This window comes from Oculina patagonica, chromosome 7, assembly GCF_052425735.1.
Source record: "Oculina patagonica isolate OP01 chromosome 7, crgOcupat, whole genome shotgun sequence".
In the NCBI taxonomy this organism is placed as follows: domain Eukaryota; kingdom Metazoa; phylum Cnidaria; class Anthozoa; order Scleractinia; family Oculinidae; genus Oculina; species Oculina patagonica.
In genome coordinates, this window is record NC_135764.1 from 26,857,917 (window position 1) to 26,873,717 (window position 15,801).

Below are 15,801 nucleotides of genomic sequence, written 5' to 3' on the forward strand. Positions count from 1 at the left end.
CCTTTTTTTATTCCAACACAAAGTCGATGAATATTTTGCCAAAGAATCGTATACCTCGTCCCAGGGTCCCTACATCCAAGATGGCGACCATATGTATGTGCCGAGGGAATTGTTAATTTCTATTACGAGAGTCTTCTTTATTGACCTTAACATTTTTTAACGAAGTAGAAACCGATTCTTGATAATAAAAGAGACACTTATTTGACTTGTTTAACAAGTGGTATGTCTGCATTTAAATCGCATTTATTTGCATAGCCTAAAATCAGGATGTCATTAAGCGCTCTAATTGTGTTATGGAAAGAGATCAGTTACAGGACAAACTGTGTTGACTGGACTATGTTGATTCCGGCCAAGGTATTTACTCATAAAACCTGGAAAGACATTTGTCTATTTCCAAGTTTGTCTTTTGTCTGTGTTTCAAGACGCGATATTTGACTATAGTGAATTTAATTTTCAAACCATTTCCACGATCACAACTTGTGGGAAACAAAAAAGAGAGAGAGAAACGCGGAACGCGGGAACTAATTCGAGATGCCAGCAAGGAATTAAATGAAAAAGGGAATACAGGGCCGTAACCAGACCTTTGCCTAAACGAGGCAAGATCTTGCTTGGGGGTTCTGAGGGATTGCCTCCAGAAAATTTTGAAATTTAGACGGCGCTCTGAAAAATTTACAGACACATTTTTCATGACGTATTTCTTGAGAAAAATCAAAAATCAATCTTGTTCAACTGGGGATTGTTTCCAACAAAACATATTTTGGTTTAAATTTTGGGTTAAAATCTAGACAAGGCAAGTGCCTCGTCTTACCTTTTGCTAGTTACGGCCCGGCAAAAGGGGCGGCGAAATAGCGCCATTCCTTCCCGTTCACCTAGAATATGCTAGCGTTGCAAGACATTGGACATTTGAGTAAATTAAAACTCGTTTTCTTATGAAGGTATTGTTCCAGACATAGTCGATGCCATACTGACGTACGTCAGAGCAAATAGAGACTTGCGTTAAAAGACTCTTAAGCATACAATTGCAAAATACATCTCACAATACAATGAAAGGCGAATATGAATATTAGAACAGAGATAAATATGTTTATATACGCCCTCTTATAGAAGGTTTTTCTAATCTCTACGTCATATAAAGTCTCTTAAAGTGAATAGCGTTGTCAACGTTTTCTAAAATTGGAAAAAAATAAAGTAATTCGCCGTTATGCGGCTTAAATAAAATTACAAAGTGTTCCCTTTGAGAATGTTACGTAATGTTCAAATGTTACACTAAATCCATACAATTGTTTTGAACTGCTTGAATAAACATTTTGAATATACACTTTAGATACTGATACCTAAAGATTGAATCCCTTTGCGACAATTAAACCAAAGGAGCTAAATATTATTTCAAAGCTTGCATGTTTTCTGCGTTTTATCAGCGCCATTAACAAGTTTTCTCAAGAATTTCTAGATCTATGGGTGAAATTCTGTTCAAATAAGATAAATTTTCCTGTAGCCAAGGATTCGAAGGCCGCTTTCCTAAGTCAACATTAGGACACGAACAACCTTCAGCAGGCGTTTGGACAACTGAAGTGCAGTCGCTCTTTGATCGATACAATTGGCGACTTTTTAGACCCGGTTTTTCGTGAAATATCGACAGAAATGACAAGCTTTTCCGTCTACTTTTTGCTTCATCCTCAAAATTTTTCGGAAAGGTTTGTTCTCCCCGAAGATCAGTTGAATTCCAAGGAAGCAATAAACTCTCTCTAGTTGGAGATAATGATACGTCGCTGTCACTTGATAGCGTATCGCCCCCTTTTACTTTACAGTGAACTAGCGTTTCGTCTTGAATTTTAACACTGTTATCTTTTCCTATGGAAGCTCCGTTAGCGGTATAATAACTGTCATGAATTCCGCTTATATCCTTACTTCTCATGGAAAATTCGCTAGCTGTTTCGTACCTCGCACTGTCGCATTCATCACGAGTTTCTGTCAATGTATCTTTTCGACCCTGCGCTTTGCTTATTCCATTCCTTACAACATTTTTCGCATCGCTGAGATAGTTTTCTGTTTCTGTTCCCGCCCGTCGTCGTTTGCTATATGCCATCACTTCACTTTTAAGGCTTCTGCGTCCACGAAGAACCGCAATAGAATCACTGTCCCTTGAATCTACCTTCGGAAAGCAGCACGGAAGCATTATACCTAAAATTTGTCGGTATCCCTGGCGAAATTCCTTTGTACGGAGCGCGTAGATCAGGGGATTCATGGCAGAGTTTAAAAACCCCAGCCAGTAGGCCGCAACGGAAAAGTACTTAGAAAGCTCATTTCCTTTGAGGGTTGCATAGATCGTTAAGATCGAAAATGGACTCCAGCAGGCCAGGAAAACCGCTAGAATTATAAACAATGTTATAGTGATCCTTCTCTCGTTCAAGAAAGCCGATTGTTCCTCGCCGAAGGAGTGGCTTCGAACGCGCTTTGTGTGAATTTGAACGGTTTGGAAAATCTTTAAGTACGAGAAGCTCATTATCCCAAGCGGAATCACAAAACCGCAAACTATGATGAACAGACAGTTTGTTAACTCACTGACTTCGTTATCTCGAGGAACCTTAACAGAGCACTGCGTTCGACCTGGGATATGCTCGTAGTCGTTCCAACCAAAAATCGGTGTAAGGGCTGTTAGTAGCGCCTGCAGCCAAACCCATACGACCGCCATGATGGTTCTCTTTCTAGTGAATATTTTCCGCTTTGTGGGCTGTACTACTCCGATGTATTTGTGGATACTAATTGCAGTCAGGGTCAAAATGGACGTGAGTAAAAAGAACACGTTTAGAAAGCCGTTTAACTGGCAAAGCGCGTTGCTGAAGATCCACTTTTGAGACACCGCGGTTATCATAGAAAAAGGCATGCATAAAAGTGCCACAAAAATATCCGTTAGACTTAAATTCACGATGAAAATGTGAGTCTCTGTACGACGCAGCTCTCGACGGCGATACACAACAGCGATGACAAGAAAATTCCCAATGATGGCAACCAACATGATAATAAACAAGATCCCTGCTTCTAGAATTCCAATCCATACCGGATCCATTTCACCATTGGATTGAAAAGCGCTTGTCGTGGAATCACTAGTGTTGTTTTCCATGTTCTTTTCTCCTATCTAAGCGCAGTTCTATCAAATTGCGAGGGCTCTGCACTTAATTTGCGTCATATGCCAACGTTAAATTAATTTTGAACGTTGACACACGGCTGAAATGTCTGATGTGGACACAATTGGCCCGCACTCGGCCCTCTTTGTTCGCGTGACAGGCGGGTCGTTCGGACACGCAAAGCTAGCAATGTTTTATTTGCACTGTCGGCTTAGTTTGATAACTTTTGTGTGACATGAAAAACCCACACGATGTGTCAGTCAAGTTTGTGTAAACACTTGATGAAAAGAGACCGGGGGTTTCTATGCAAATGATTGAGTTAAAAGCTAAACACTGCTGGTGTTGAAATGAAATCGTGCAAGAAAGATGTAAGACGGGATCTAATGTTTTTAGGCACAGTTCGTAGAAAGGACACAGAAGCCGATTTCTTCGCAATCCGTTAGGCATATATACCACGCTAAACGAAAAGCTAAATTTTGTGGAGGTGTTAATTAAAGTTGTTGAAATCTTAGCATTTAATCTTTTATGTCTAAATCACTTAGAAAAAAGTTCTTTTTTGCGTCGGTTTCTTTGTTAGTAGGCCAAAATATAAAAGAACCAAGAAAACTGCCAGTTTCTAATATCCCGAATTTCCGTCTTAAACGATAAGTGCGTTATCAAGTTAACTTGTAAGGATTTTCATTTTGGTTATTCTATGGCCCACTAGTACACCTGCCTGCCAATTATCTTATAAAACTCCCGCGTTTTTCATTTCCTCAGGCCTTATTGCCTTGTACAGCAGGCAATACGACAAGTTATTTTGCCCCACCCACTTGTCAGCAACTGATAATTATAATTCCCGAAAATTACAACAACCAACTAAACAAACAAATAAGCAAGAAATATCTCACTGTTACCATTACATATCGATGACAACATGCCTTTTCACAAATAAAAAAGAAGTTTAATTTCCCGACTGATTATAGGCTTTTAACATCTTAAAATGACAACCTAATAAACCGAGAAATTTTAACGTCGAAGAATTTTGAGACACAAATGATACAAAATCAAACAAAAAAGCAAATTAGGCTCCGAAAAAAATATTAAACGGCAAAATTAAGTGAACACGCTGTAATGTATTGTTTCAGATTCAAGAAAAGCAAAGAAAAGCCGAAAAGTAATTGTTATTTCATCGTGTCGCTAATTTTACAATCCTTCTTTAAAATACATTTTCAAATATCATTCAGCTGGTTTCTGCTAAAAAAATAATTATTTCAGAAAATTTCAAATCCTCAGTGTGTTATTTTTGTAAAGCCAGCTTTGTCATATCACTGTAGGGTGCAGATATTGAGCTTATCTACTACCAAGGGGGATTTAACATGTTTAATTTTTTCCGGGTGTAATTTTATTTACAATTGTCTCAACGTAATTGCGAGGAAAAAAAACCCACCTTATTTATAAGAGAACAAAAAAGCAGGAAAAAGTGGCCCGATCGTAAGATAGTACTGGACAAAAAAAGCAAAACAAATTAATTCTTTGCACGTTTTCATTGATCAACTCTGTAACACTTCAACACTGGAAATGCCCATTCTTGTTATGTTATGAGGCGGAAATCTTCATGATCAATTTTACTAACGGTCGAAAAACTAGCACAAAAGAGGGATAGGAGACCAAGAATGAAGGAGCCACGAAAAAACTTTGGATACAATGTTTTTTCTCTTAGCGGCAGATGGCAATTTTACTAGCTGTCGGCGTCAATTCATTTTTCCCCGCGAATCGATTACGCCAGAGGATCAACTTGGCCATTTCTAGAGATAGCATATGTGACCATTTTAGTAAGAATTTTTTCAACAAATATCATACACCTTTTGGTCTTGCCAAGTATAGAAGCTTCGACTCATTTAATATCTTTACCACATGACCCACATATTTGGCTTGGAAAAGAGACTAAAAATACGGGTTTGCGTATTCCATTTAATTTTCTCTAATTTGTGCAGCCTTTAATTATTAATCCCTCAGTAACGATAAAAACACTTTAAAATGCTGGTTTCGTACTACTGTTCAATTTGGAATAAATTGGATGATAAAAACCGATTGCGCAGACTCTCCCCCTCAAGTATTTTAATAATAGTGAGCAAGGGAGCATGTGATGACGGCCCAATTTGGAAAAATAGAGGTCTTAAATGAGATTTTACACTAGCAATATAATTTTAAAAATAAATAATAAATCTCATTAGCCTTAAAAATTATCTCAATAGCTTACTTATGTCTTCTTTGACGCCTAAGGCACGAAAGAGGTTCTCGCAGGTAGGGTGGGGATCCCTTGTTCCCGAAAACAATCCCCTCCTGTTCCCTAAAAGTTTTTTGTTGATTTTAATGATCCTCGTTCCCTAATTATAAAATATCAGAGACACCGCTGCTTTCGTTCCCTTGTTCCCCATTATTTTATTGCCATATTACCTTCTACTCTGAAATCCCCGGGGAAGCCTCACAAAAAATTCCACTGGACCTGCCAATAAGAAGTTAAGGCTGGAAAACCGTGTCATAGTCATCGAAATGCATCGCCGGCTTTTTTTTTTTACCATTTACAAAGCGGTCTTCTTGTTTAACCCTCGGACGTACAAGCAAACTCAAACCCCCACCATAGTACAAGGGGAAGGGGGGGGGGGGGGTCGATGGAACCCCTCCCCAGGGTTTTTGTTCTATTAAGGCTGCAGCGAAATTATTTTGCTCTGAGTAGAAAGCCCTTTAGCTTACTCTACAAGATGACATAATTTTTGTTGGCTGTGGCGTCATAAGAGCCGCTATATCTTGGATCCGCCATCTTGGATTTCACCATTTTCTTAGAAAGTCAGGAAATAACGAAATTTGATGTAAAATCATGCCAGAATGCTTATGGAATATAAAAATAAGCAAATCTTACAATTCTGTTTCAAGATACAGGAAAAATCAAGAAAAATGTTAAAATTGACGATTTTTGGCCAGACTTGCCTGTAATTATGACGTTGCATTGCCATCAAAATTTTTGCAAGGGATGAATGAACAGCTACTGAAAGTTTCAGCATTGTAGAGTAAATCTTCTTTCCAAAATTACGATAAAACCTTATGGGGGGTTAATAAGGTGAAGCACTGCAATTGGTGCCAGCGCTGCTAGAAGGCGTGCCAGTCTATCCCAGGTGGACAGAAAGTGGAACTGTGAGAGCATCGAGAGAGCAATATGTCTTTTCCAAGAGAACAACTAAAACTTTGAGATTTGCAACGACTATCAGAGGTTCTGTTAGAATTAGTCAAAATGTTAACTTTCGGCTGAGAAATGACATTATTTTTAACTGATAGCTGTGACACGAGAGCTGCAAAATTGAAAAAAAATAGTGGAGAAATGGACTGAAATTTTAACTGATAAAAAACCTAAAATTGAACTGATATCTGAGTTTCCAACCAGGCTCTCAATTGAAACAAATACGGAATGTCTTGTAGTAATTGCAGCAAAATGAAGCCCATAGGTTTTTATGCAGCTAGTAATCACGGTTTTCACTGTCATGAGGTCTCAATGGGGTGGTGGCTTTTACGGTTAACGGTTAAAATTTGGCTCTTTTACGGTTTTTAAAGAAGTTAAAGGGACTTTGCAAGATATCTCGAACACAAGAGCGGCTGATTCTTTTAAGTATTTTTAAGGGTTTTTGAATAAAAAATTAAGAAAAGAGATGCAGTTTCTTCTCTCTTGTGCGTTTGCTGTCCATGGCTGCCACTTCACGGGTAATAGGCTCTGCGCATGCGCACAAGTCCTGGCCAGTGACCATTGCATTCAGATGGTTTATTAATTTTTGTTTTGATGTTATCATTGCAACAACCAGTTCCCACGAAACCAATGTTTTAAGAGGTAGCGAAGTTGTTTTTTAATTTAAAACGAGCTGGTTCGATTTGGGATCGATCTGGTTAAATTAAGAATCGTCCAGTTCGATTCAGAATCGCTCAATTTTTTTTACGCCCACTTCTAGATGGCCGCCACTTACGGTCGTCGACTGGTAACTAGTACCGGTTAGCCTGCTATGTACTCCGGTTAGCCTACTATGCACTCTGGTTAGCCTACTATTCACTTCCGTTAGCCTACTATGCACTTCGGTTAGCCTACTATGCACTTCGGTTAGCCTACTATGCACTTTGGTTAGCCTGTTTACGGTCAGCTATCGATATTTCTAAGGGAAACACGATATATAGTTAAAATTTACGAATTCTGGGAGCCGGCTCCCGGTGGCGTAGCGGTATCACACTCTCTCTTCAGGCAGACGACCCGAGTTCGATTCCACCCCGGGGCACATTATAACGAACATTTTCCTTTTTCCTCTTTCATAAAATTCGCAAAAAGAAACTAAGTGTCCAAAGTGGGCGTAAAAAAAAATTGCCGGAGCAAGCTCCGGTTCTATTTGGAATCGATCAGGTTCAATTTGGAACCGATCCAGTTCGGCTCGGAATCGATCCAGTCCGATTTGGAATTGATCCTGATCGATTCGCAAACGATATGGATCAATCCAATCGATTCGGTTCCATTCGGAATCGATCCAGATCGATTGGAATTGATCCGGATCAATTCGGAATCGATCCGGGTCGATTAAGAATCGATCCAGTTCGATTTGGAATCGATCCGGTGCGATTTAGACGCAATAAACGTTTTTGCTAACTGAGCAGGCCCGTAGGGAGGGGGGGGGGATGCGATGGGTGCGTCCGCAACCCCCCCCCCCCCCACGAGCCTTGGAAGTCCGCTTATTGTGAAAAAAAATATATTATTTTAAAATAAATAAATAAAGGGAAATGGTATTTCTGTACTTCGACTATTTACATTCAATATGGTCCTTTGGGTTGAAGCACTTGTAGGTCAACCATTTGTAGATTTGTGTGGTATATTTTGGACCAATTTGTGTGATTCTAGGTTAATTTCAACGATACATTCTACCTAATGTCCTTCATAGTCGAACCGTTCGAAGTTCCATTAATGTTCCCAGGCACTACCAAAAAAAGAGGAGACTAGGTACTTGTTGGGCTCGGAAGCACCCAAGCAGGTTGGAGCTTGCCAGAGTGCTACAAGATCAACAAACCAACTCTGGCTGATTTAAGTAATTATCCTTTGACACTGAAATGAAGAAAGTTATCTTTTTCCTGTCTTCCTTCTATGTACCACCGTCTATGTACCACCGTCATTGTTAGCTAAATAAATTGTAAATTACGTTTTCATGGTTCTGTTTTTTTTTTTGAAAAATATGAATTGAATTTAAAAATGTACCAGAATTATTGTCGTTGTTACCTTTATTTTTACCTGCCTTTTTCCTAACAAACTGTCTTCGAAACGCACGAAATGCTGTCTCAGATAACCTATTTTTCAAAATTTCCTGGGGGAGGTACCCCCAGACCCCCCTACGTAATCGCGCCTGTGGCCCTCAAGATTTCGCGCCGGAGGCGCTCATACGCACCTCCCCATGCAAAATCCTGGTTACAGGCCTGCTGAGAGTAAAAACTCTCTGAAAGTAGAGGCAGTAAAAGGTAGCTAAGTCCGAAAGTAACGACGATCATTACTTTCGTAACTCTACTATTGGCCATTCCGAAGTTGCGCAGGGATTTATAAATGCGAGTTTCGAATCACCACATGAAAGATCCCTATGAGATTCAGGTATTGACCAAGTTTGATGCTTTTAGGATGAACAGAGAAGTTATGGACCTTGGAACATGGCTCAAAATCCATACAAATGTTTCATAAACATAAACATAAACTCTTTTTTTTGGACAAAAATTAATAAGCTCGTTATGGAGACGCCATTTTGACATTTTGTTTCACGCAGAGCGGCACCGATATGGTGAAGGTCACACCAATAGAGTTACGGTGACAGCGTGACGGTGACCATTTACCAAGCGCGCGACGAAAATGAAAGCTCAATATTAGAAATTAACCTAATGTAATTTTTTTTCCCTGAATAGAAGCTATTTTAATTGTTGAACCAAGACACTACGGCCAAGTTTTGACTCAAATTATTTAATTAAACAGAAAGGCTTTTTAGGAGGGGCCTGAAGTGGTAAAATGGGAACTGGGATTTGGCCAAATTTTCATCTTCATCATCATCATCATCATCATCATCATCATCATCATCACCATTTATTTGCCAACGAATAAGTACAATATAGCTAAAGTAGATAGGGCGAGGAGACCTCCAGGAAACCACCAGGCTTATAGGGGAGGCCACCTCGGGTTAGCAATTTGTTAGTAATTTCGCTGTGAATGTGCAGCTAGGCCAATTTCAGACTCATTTCATTAAAAATTTAATCATTTTTTTTTTCTTAAAAGAAGAGAAGCTACTTGAACCAGTGATCGATTCTGGTAGAGAATTCTAAATTTTAGGACCCTGGAAAAGTATTGTAAGCTGCTTTAGATTTGAACGACAGTAATATGGTCGATAACGCTTGGCTATTCTTGTGTCATAACTGTGTATTTGACTACTAGTAGAAAACAAACTGAGAAACATCGGAGGCAATACTTGGGATGATGGGATTTGGGTCACTGGGAATGGGATTTGGTCACTTGGAGTGGGAATCGCCGTTTTTGAAGCAGAGTTTTAGCGTCTCTTCCTAATCCCACTCGTAATTTGTTGCTCGCCCCAGATCCTAGCCTTTGGGAGTAATGCGCGTTTTAAAGTGCTACTATGACCAAAATTTTTGTTTTTCTTTTCGTCTTTTTCTAAAGTCAATTTGTTCAATAAGTCTATATTTAACTAGCGCGCTAGAATTTAGAACGTTGCGAGCAATATAAGCCTTGAAATAGCTTGCCGAAAATCGTGGAAAACCCGTCCGCCATTACTCGGACGTCTAAAGTGAGCCAGCGACTGTACTGACAAGCGGATTTATGCATGAGTTGGTCCGTGACGTCATATGCGCATCGTCGCTTCGAGCTTCGAGTGTTCCAAGAGAGAATATACTGAGAATTAACAGGGTTATAAAAGGTATTTCGTCGACAAATTCTTCGTCTAGTTTGCCCGGCGACGAAACCCAAGAGAGCCGCGACGAAGAGACATTGCAATTTAGCGGTATCGTTTCTTATAATGAGAATTTAAAGCCGTTTGACGTCGGTCTAAAGGGCAATGTTTGTATGCAAATACTTCAATATTTATTTCATTCGATGCTGTCGTCTTCTTGTCCAATCGAAGCACCGATCGAAGAAGCCTCGAAGAACGAAGAGGAACGGCGATTCATGGACTACATACGTTTGAATACATGGTATGATGAGAACGACATTGAATAGTTAGGATAAAATGTCTGCAATATTTGAATTAATAGAGAGCTCTGCATATATATACATGTAGGTTGCTATCGCCGTTTGCGAAGGATTGAAATGATCTTTACTGTTGTTTTCACTCTTGTAATCTATCATACACGCCATGGGCATAAAATCTATCTCAGCTGTTTATTCCGAAAAAAGCTTTATAAACATGAAATAATGTAAAATTTATACAGAAAAATTAAAGTCAACAAGAGGTGCAGGTGATCAATGGATTTAGCTCCTTGAGTTTTATACAGTTTTACCTTCCTTGACTACAATACAGGTAATAAACCTCTTTAAAACTAAGTGTTTTAATGGGTAATAACACTTCAGATATCTAGCTTCAGCCAGCATTCAGTATTCCTGTTTCTTAAAATAAGAAAACCATTTGAATGCTGTATAGAGTCCTTCACTCTATTTACTGATAATGTTATGAAACTGTCCCACAAGTAGCAGCAAAACTGGGTAGGAGTAGTTTTTCTTATTCATTTCACCCATTTGTTTTCCTCTTGGCACCGTGATTTTTTGATGATAAAAATAACTGAAACAATATATGCACAACATGGGAACAAGTAAAATAATATTAAGGGTATAAAGTTTTAAGTTCATAAACGGGAACACCTGGACCTCAAACAAACATTGGGACCTTGATCAAACGTTTCCATTTTTGAACCGGCATTTAAATGAAGCCTGCGGTGAGTCGGGGTCTGGCATCTACTCAAGAAAATATTTTTTATGGTATCATATGCAATATGACAGTGGCTCTTTCTAGAGAATATCACTGGCAGTACATTGTGCATCTGCAGTATGTGTATGTAATTGAGAGTTCAATTTTGGGACTAATCTTGTGTTAACTTAACGTGACTGTAAACAAGCCAGCTCCGTGTACCACCCTAAATAAATTGCTCCCTTGATGCAAAAAGGCAAAGTCTGCATGCAAGCCTGCTTGCCCATCAGGCCAAAGCATATCTTGGTTTAAGTAGGATTAAGCAACCTGGATGAGATGGAAGTACAATTGCATCACAGGTTTAACCTCCCCACTCCCCCCACATACATGTAATGACACTGGTCTGGGCTCACACCTAAACAGCTTGATTCAGAGTCTTGCGCAGTGACCATTAGGTCACCGCACCTAAATCAAAACAACTACCCCATTGCTATGCAACATTTTTATTTATGGTACAGGTTTGACTGTATTTGTTGTCGGCTTCGCAGTTCATGTATACTCTTTAAATAAATACATATATAATGGTTGCAAGGGTCCTGTGTGACCTCAAAATTGCCCCCTTGTTACAAAAAGGCAAGGTCTGCATGCAAGTCTAGTTGCCCACCAAGGACTTGCATGCCCTCGTCACACCATCAATTTGCCAGTTCCCATTCTACACTTGGAGAGGAGGCACCATGAGAGTAGTCTTACCCAAGAACACAGCACAATGACACGAGTAAGAGTCCACACCTGAACCGCTTGATCCGGAGTCCGACAACTTACACTTAGGCCAGCTCACCTCAATCAATACAACATTTTTATTTATGGTACAGATTTGACTGTACTTGTGTTAGAAATTATGATGGATCAGCAGCTCAGGGGTTCTCCGGCACATTCACATGATTTATTGTTGGCTACTACATTCTTAACTTATGAACAAAAAGAGCATGCCAAAAATAAATATATTGCAAACTTAAAATAAAGAGTAGCTAGGATTTCATCGGTGCTCTGCTGCACACAGCATGAGTGATTGGCACAGGTCATAATTATAGCTCATGGCCCCTGTTGTACTTAAGTATAATAAAGATATACTGAGTAAAATCCGGATAGCATGTATGTCTCTGAGACAGGCTAACACTGTTCTATCCTGAGATTACTTCTCAAAAAATGTTTATGAATACTATAAGTGCACAATGAAGTACAGTCCTACTGTAGTGTTTTATATTGCATGGCAGAAATAAACAAGTGACCAATAAACAGTGTATACAGAGGACTACAATGGAAACATTTTCAGTACATAATCAGTAAAAAGATATTGCTAAGGGTTTGCATCCTCTGTATGTACTTTCACATAATGTACCGCCTCGTGCGAATTTATTAAGTTTATTTGTACAATAGAGGATATAATTCAGGAACATACAGGCCGATTTGCCCAAAAATTACCTTTTTGACATGAAGTATTTACAATAAATTTAAAAATGACTATTCTAGAACACGAGAGCTTTAGCAACAGAAGTAAATTACGCCACTCACCCAATGTTTTGCTTCTAAAAAGGAGCGAATACAGTAAACTCACTGTAGATAATTCGAAGCATTCTATTCTATTCACTTCCCTTGGATAGTTGAAGAAGTTAACCTCGCAAAGGTTGCAGGGAGAAATATCTATAAAGCATTTCCAAGAGTACAAGTTTCCCTCAAAGTTATCAGACGATCTATTATTCATCTTGCGTGGTTCGGGCGAGTTAAAAATTCCGCCTCTTGAAATGTTTTCTGCCACTATGTTGTGCAAAAGTGACCTGGAGATGCCCTGAAGTATGTTTAAAAACATTTTCGCAGTAGATACGGCTTCTACATCACTACAGATTAAAAAGAAAACCAATGTTTTTCCAGATCGGTCACTCCAGCCTTCGAAGAAGCCATTTTGTTGATGCGCATATGACGTCAGCATGCTCTCGCCCCAACTAGTTCCAGATCTCTATTTGGTCCTCGGACATTTTTGAATCTAGTAATGGCGGCAAGCCAAAGCCGAAGTTTACGCGTGAAATAAGTGGTCTTCCAATTCGAATTTGAACTTAAAATTTGGCAAGGTTACTATTTAATGTAAGTACTTTCAAAAACCGAAGAGAAAAGGGAAGGTAAAATTTTGATCATAGTACCACTTTAAAAAATACTCGCACAAACGACAACGGCCGACAACCGAAAGTCACACCCTTAGTTAAATAAACAAACAAACAAGCAATCGAGCAAACATATAATAAAAGCCACAAGCTTATAGTCACACGTACACATTGTGTGCCTGATAAAATACAGCATGTTAAAAGTTTGCGTGACACGACTTTCCACAGGAATTTGCGTGACACTTCATGATATTACATTTCCATATGTTAGCGGAGCGTCGCTGTGCCTGTTTAGGGTCGAACACGAAACTAAGTACAGCGATACGTTCAGTGTCTCATTATATTTCCAAAAGTTCATCGCTAAGTTCATTCGTTGACATTTAGCGGGGATTCCCGTTTGAAAAATTTCAGCGCTGGTGTCGACACCGGAAGTCGTCCGCTTTCACACGTTTTCACGCAACAGAATTACTCTTGCGTTAAATAGGCGGCTGTCAGCTGGCATTTTTTCTTGACCCACAAGCAATCTGTTGACAAGGTAGAGGAGGGGACAACATGAACCCGTTGCCCCATTTCGTTCTACGGTTAATTTTTCAAGATTTTAGAAGCAATTCATTGTGAGGTGGCGCTTCGCAACAGACCTTAGATTTGCTGTTCCGTGAAATTTGTCACCGCGATCTAATGAGCAGAACAATGCTTCGCGAATGAAATGGTCGTCCGTAGAAATGATTTATTCAACCAGAAGACGATATGTTTTAGTGACAATTTTCTTCACTTCAGCGTTTTGGCTAACGATAGAGTTAATACTCTTGAGCTACACGAACCGTATAAACGTCGAACTTTCGCAAGGGAGGAATCAACTACCTCAAGCATGGAAGTCACGGGAGAAAGCTGTTGCGCTCGCTTCGAAAACCTCAGATGAGTTGTCGATCGAGGACTTCAAATCGTTTTACGTGACAATTATTCCTCCGAATCCCGGTGGACTCGGTGAACAGGGAATAGCAGTATATAATGACAAAGACAATGCAGACGAAGTAAGCAAGGAAAAGGAAGGATACAAGAAATATAGTTTCAACGAATTGGCCAGCGCTAAAATTTCATTGGAAAGAGCAATCCCCGATAATCGACCAGAAGAGTAAGTTAAAGCTAGTTAATAACCAAGTTCTAGAGTATCATTGTGTTGTCGTGGTTAATTGTTTCCAGACTGTTTTTGATCTTTGTTATTCTTTGAAGTTTTGACTCATCCAGCGGCGAAACAATTTCCGGCTACAACTCGCTCAGCCACAAAATTGATGCTGGTATAAAATATTGATGAATCGGTTTTACAGCGATCAAAGATCAAAATCTGGTTGTTTAAAAATACTTTGCCGTAATTTTAAATGTATTTTTCATCGACAAAATAAGAGTAAAAGTTTTCAGCAGGCAAATCATCCACGTAATAAATAGAGGTTTACAGCTTAGATTTCGGTAATGTTTACGTTGTCGCTTCAATTTACGTGTTCGTTGCTGGTGGTTTTAACAAATCGAAGACAAAATACTTGGAAAAACAGTAGGCGACTCAAAAATAGTTACAGCCAAATCAAAACTTGCCTTATTAAGCCACTAAGAGCAAGGAGAAAGCGATCTCAATCTTTGAAATGATCGTTAGTGAATATTGATTAAATAACCTCCCAGTATCTAAATTTTCCGCATTGAATTAGCGAACAAATTCTCGACAGCCGTGCGTAATACTATGTTTTAAATTTTATTTCGATTATGAATTTTACAGTTTCATTGTATACCTCATCTAACCATACTATGACTAACTAAAAAATCTACAAGAATTAAAACATCGTTAGCGCTTTTAATAATTTCAAGTTCTTCGCAGCAAAGATTTTCTGATATCGAAAATGCAAATCACAGTTGGTTCGACTTTGTTTGTGGTGAGTGTCACGCAACACTACTAATAACGCGTCCTGTTGTTTCATTTTCACAGGTGCCTCAGTTTGAAGTACCCGACACAGCTTCCTAGCGCTAGTGTCATTATTATTTTTCACAACGAGGCGTGGTCGACACTTTTACGGACAGTGCACACGGTTTTAGCGCGATCGCCGCCAGAATATTTGAAGGAAATTATTTTGGTGGATGATCACAGTAACTTCGACGGATACGGTAAGGAAACTAGGGGGCCAGCCTCCCCTTATTATCCTCTTCCGGCTTTCCCGCTTCCCCTTCGGGGGCCGGTCACGGAGGGGATGTAAGGCGCGTTTACACGACAGAGAAATTTGGGTACGGACCTGTCACAAAAAGGGTCCGCACCTAACCACTTTTGTAGAGAAACAGTCAAATCAAAACGGGGCCATAGGCGCCTATGGCCCCGTTTTGATTTGACTGTTTCTCTACAAAAGTGGTCAGGTCCGGATCAATTTTCTGACGGGTCCGTATCCAAATTTTTCTCTCGTGTAAACGCGCCTGTAGACTGCTCCTATTAAGGTGGTGGAAGACCTGAATTTAAATAAAATTTTAAGAGGGTTAAAGAAGGGATGGTAAAAGGTAATGGTAAAAGGAGCACCCCGGGTTGTCAGGGGACTGTTTTGA

General features: G+C 39.5%; 2 protein-coding genes across 3 annotated transcripts in view; one reads left to right on the top strand and one right to left on the bottom strand.

Annotated features, from left to right (window-relative positions):
- Positions 1–159: 159 nt before the first annotated feature.
- Positions 160–3,210, bottom strand: LOC144660466 (histamine H2 receptor-like). The gene has a single exon (XM_078521094.1). It carries the CDS (start codon positions 3,119–3,121, stop codon positions 1,424–1,426), a length of 1,698 nt encoding a protein of 565 aa, XP_078377220.1. The 5' UTR covers positions 3,122–3,210; the 3' UTR covers positions 160–1,423.
- A 10,337-nt stretch (positions 3,211–13,547) lies between these two features.
- LOC144660464 (polypeptide N-acetylgalactosaminyltransferase 13-like) overlaps positions 13,548–15,801 on the top strand; it is a 142,213-nt gene continuing 139,959 nt past the window's right edge. For both annotated transcript variants that reach the window (XR_013572094.1, XM_078521092.1), the window contains exons 1-2: positions 13,548–14,359; positions 15,200–15,375. Coding sequence is in view for 1 of the 2 variants with exons in the window: in XM_078521092.1 (XP_078377218.1) it covers positions 13,929–14,359; positions 15,200–15,375 (607 nt within the window). In the remaining variant the exon portion in view is untranslated. The remainder of the gene's footprint in view (positions 14,360–15,199; positions 15,376–15,801) is intronic.

Excerpts from the sequence above, each read along its gene's own strand:
- LOC144660466 (XM_078521094.1), bottom strand. The coding sequence starts at position 3,121 with ATGGAAAACAACACTAGTGATTCCACGACAAGCGCTTTTCAATCCAAT.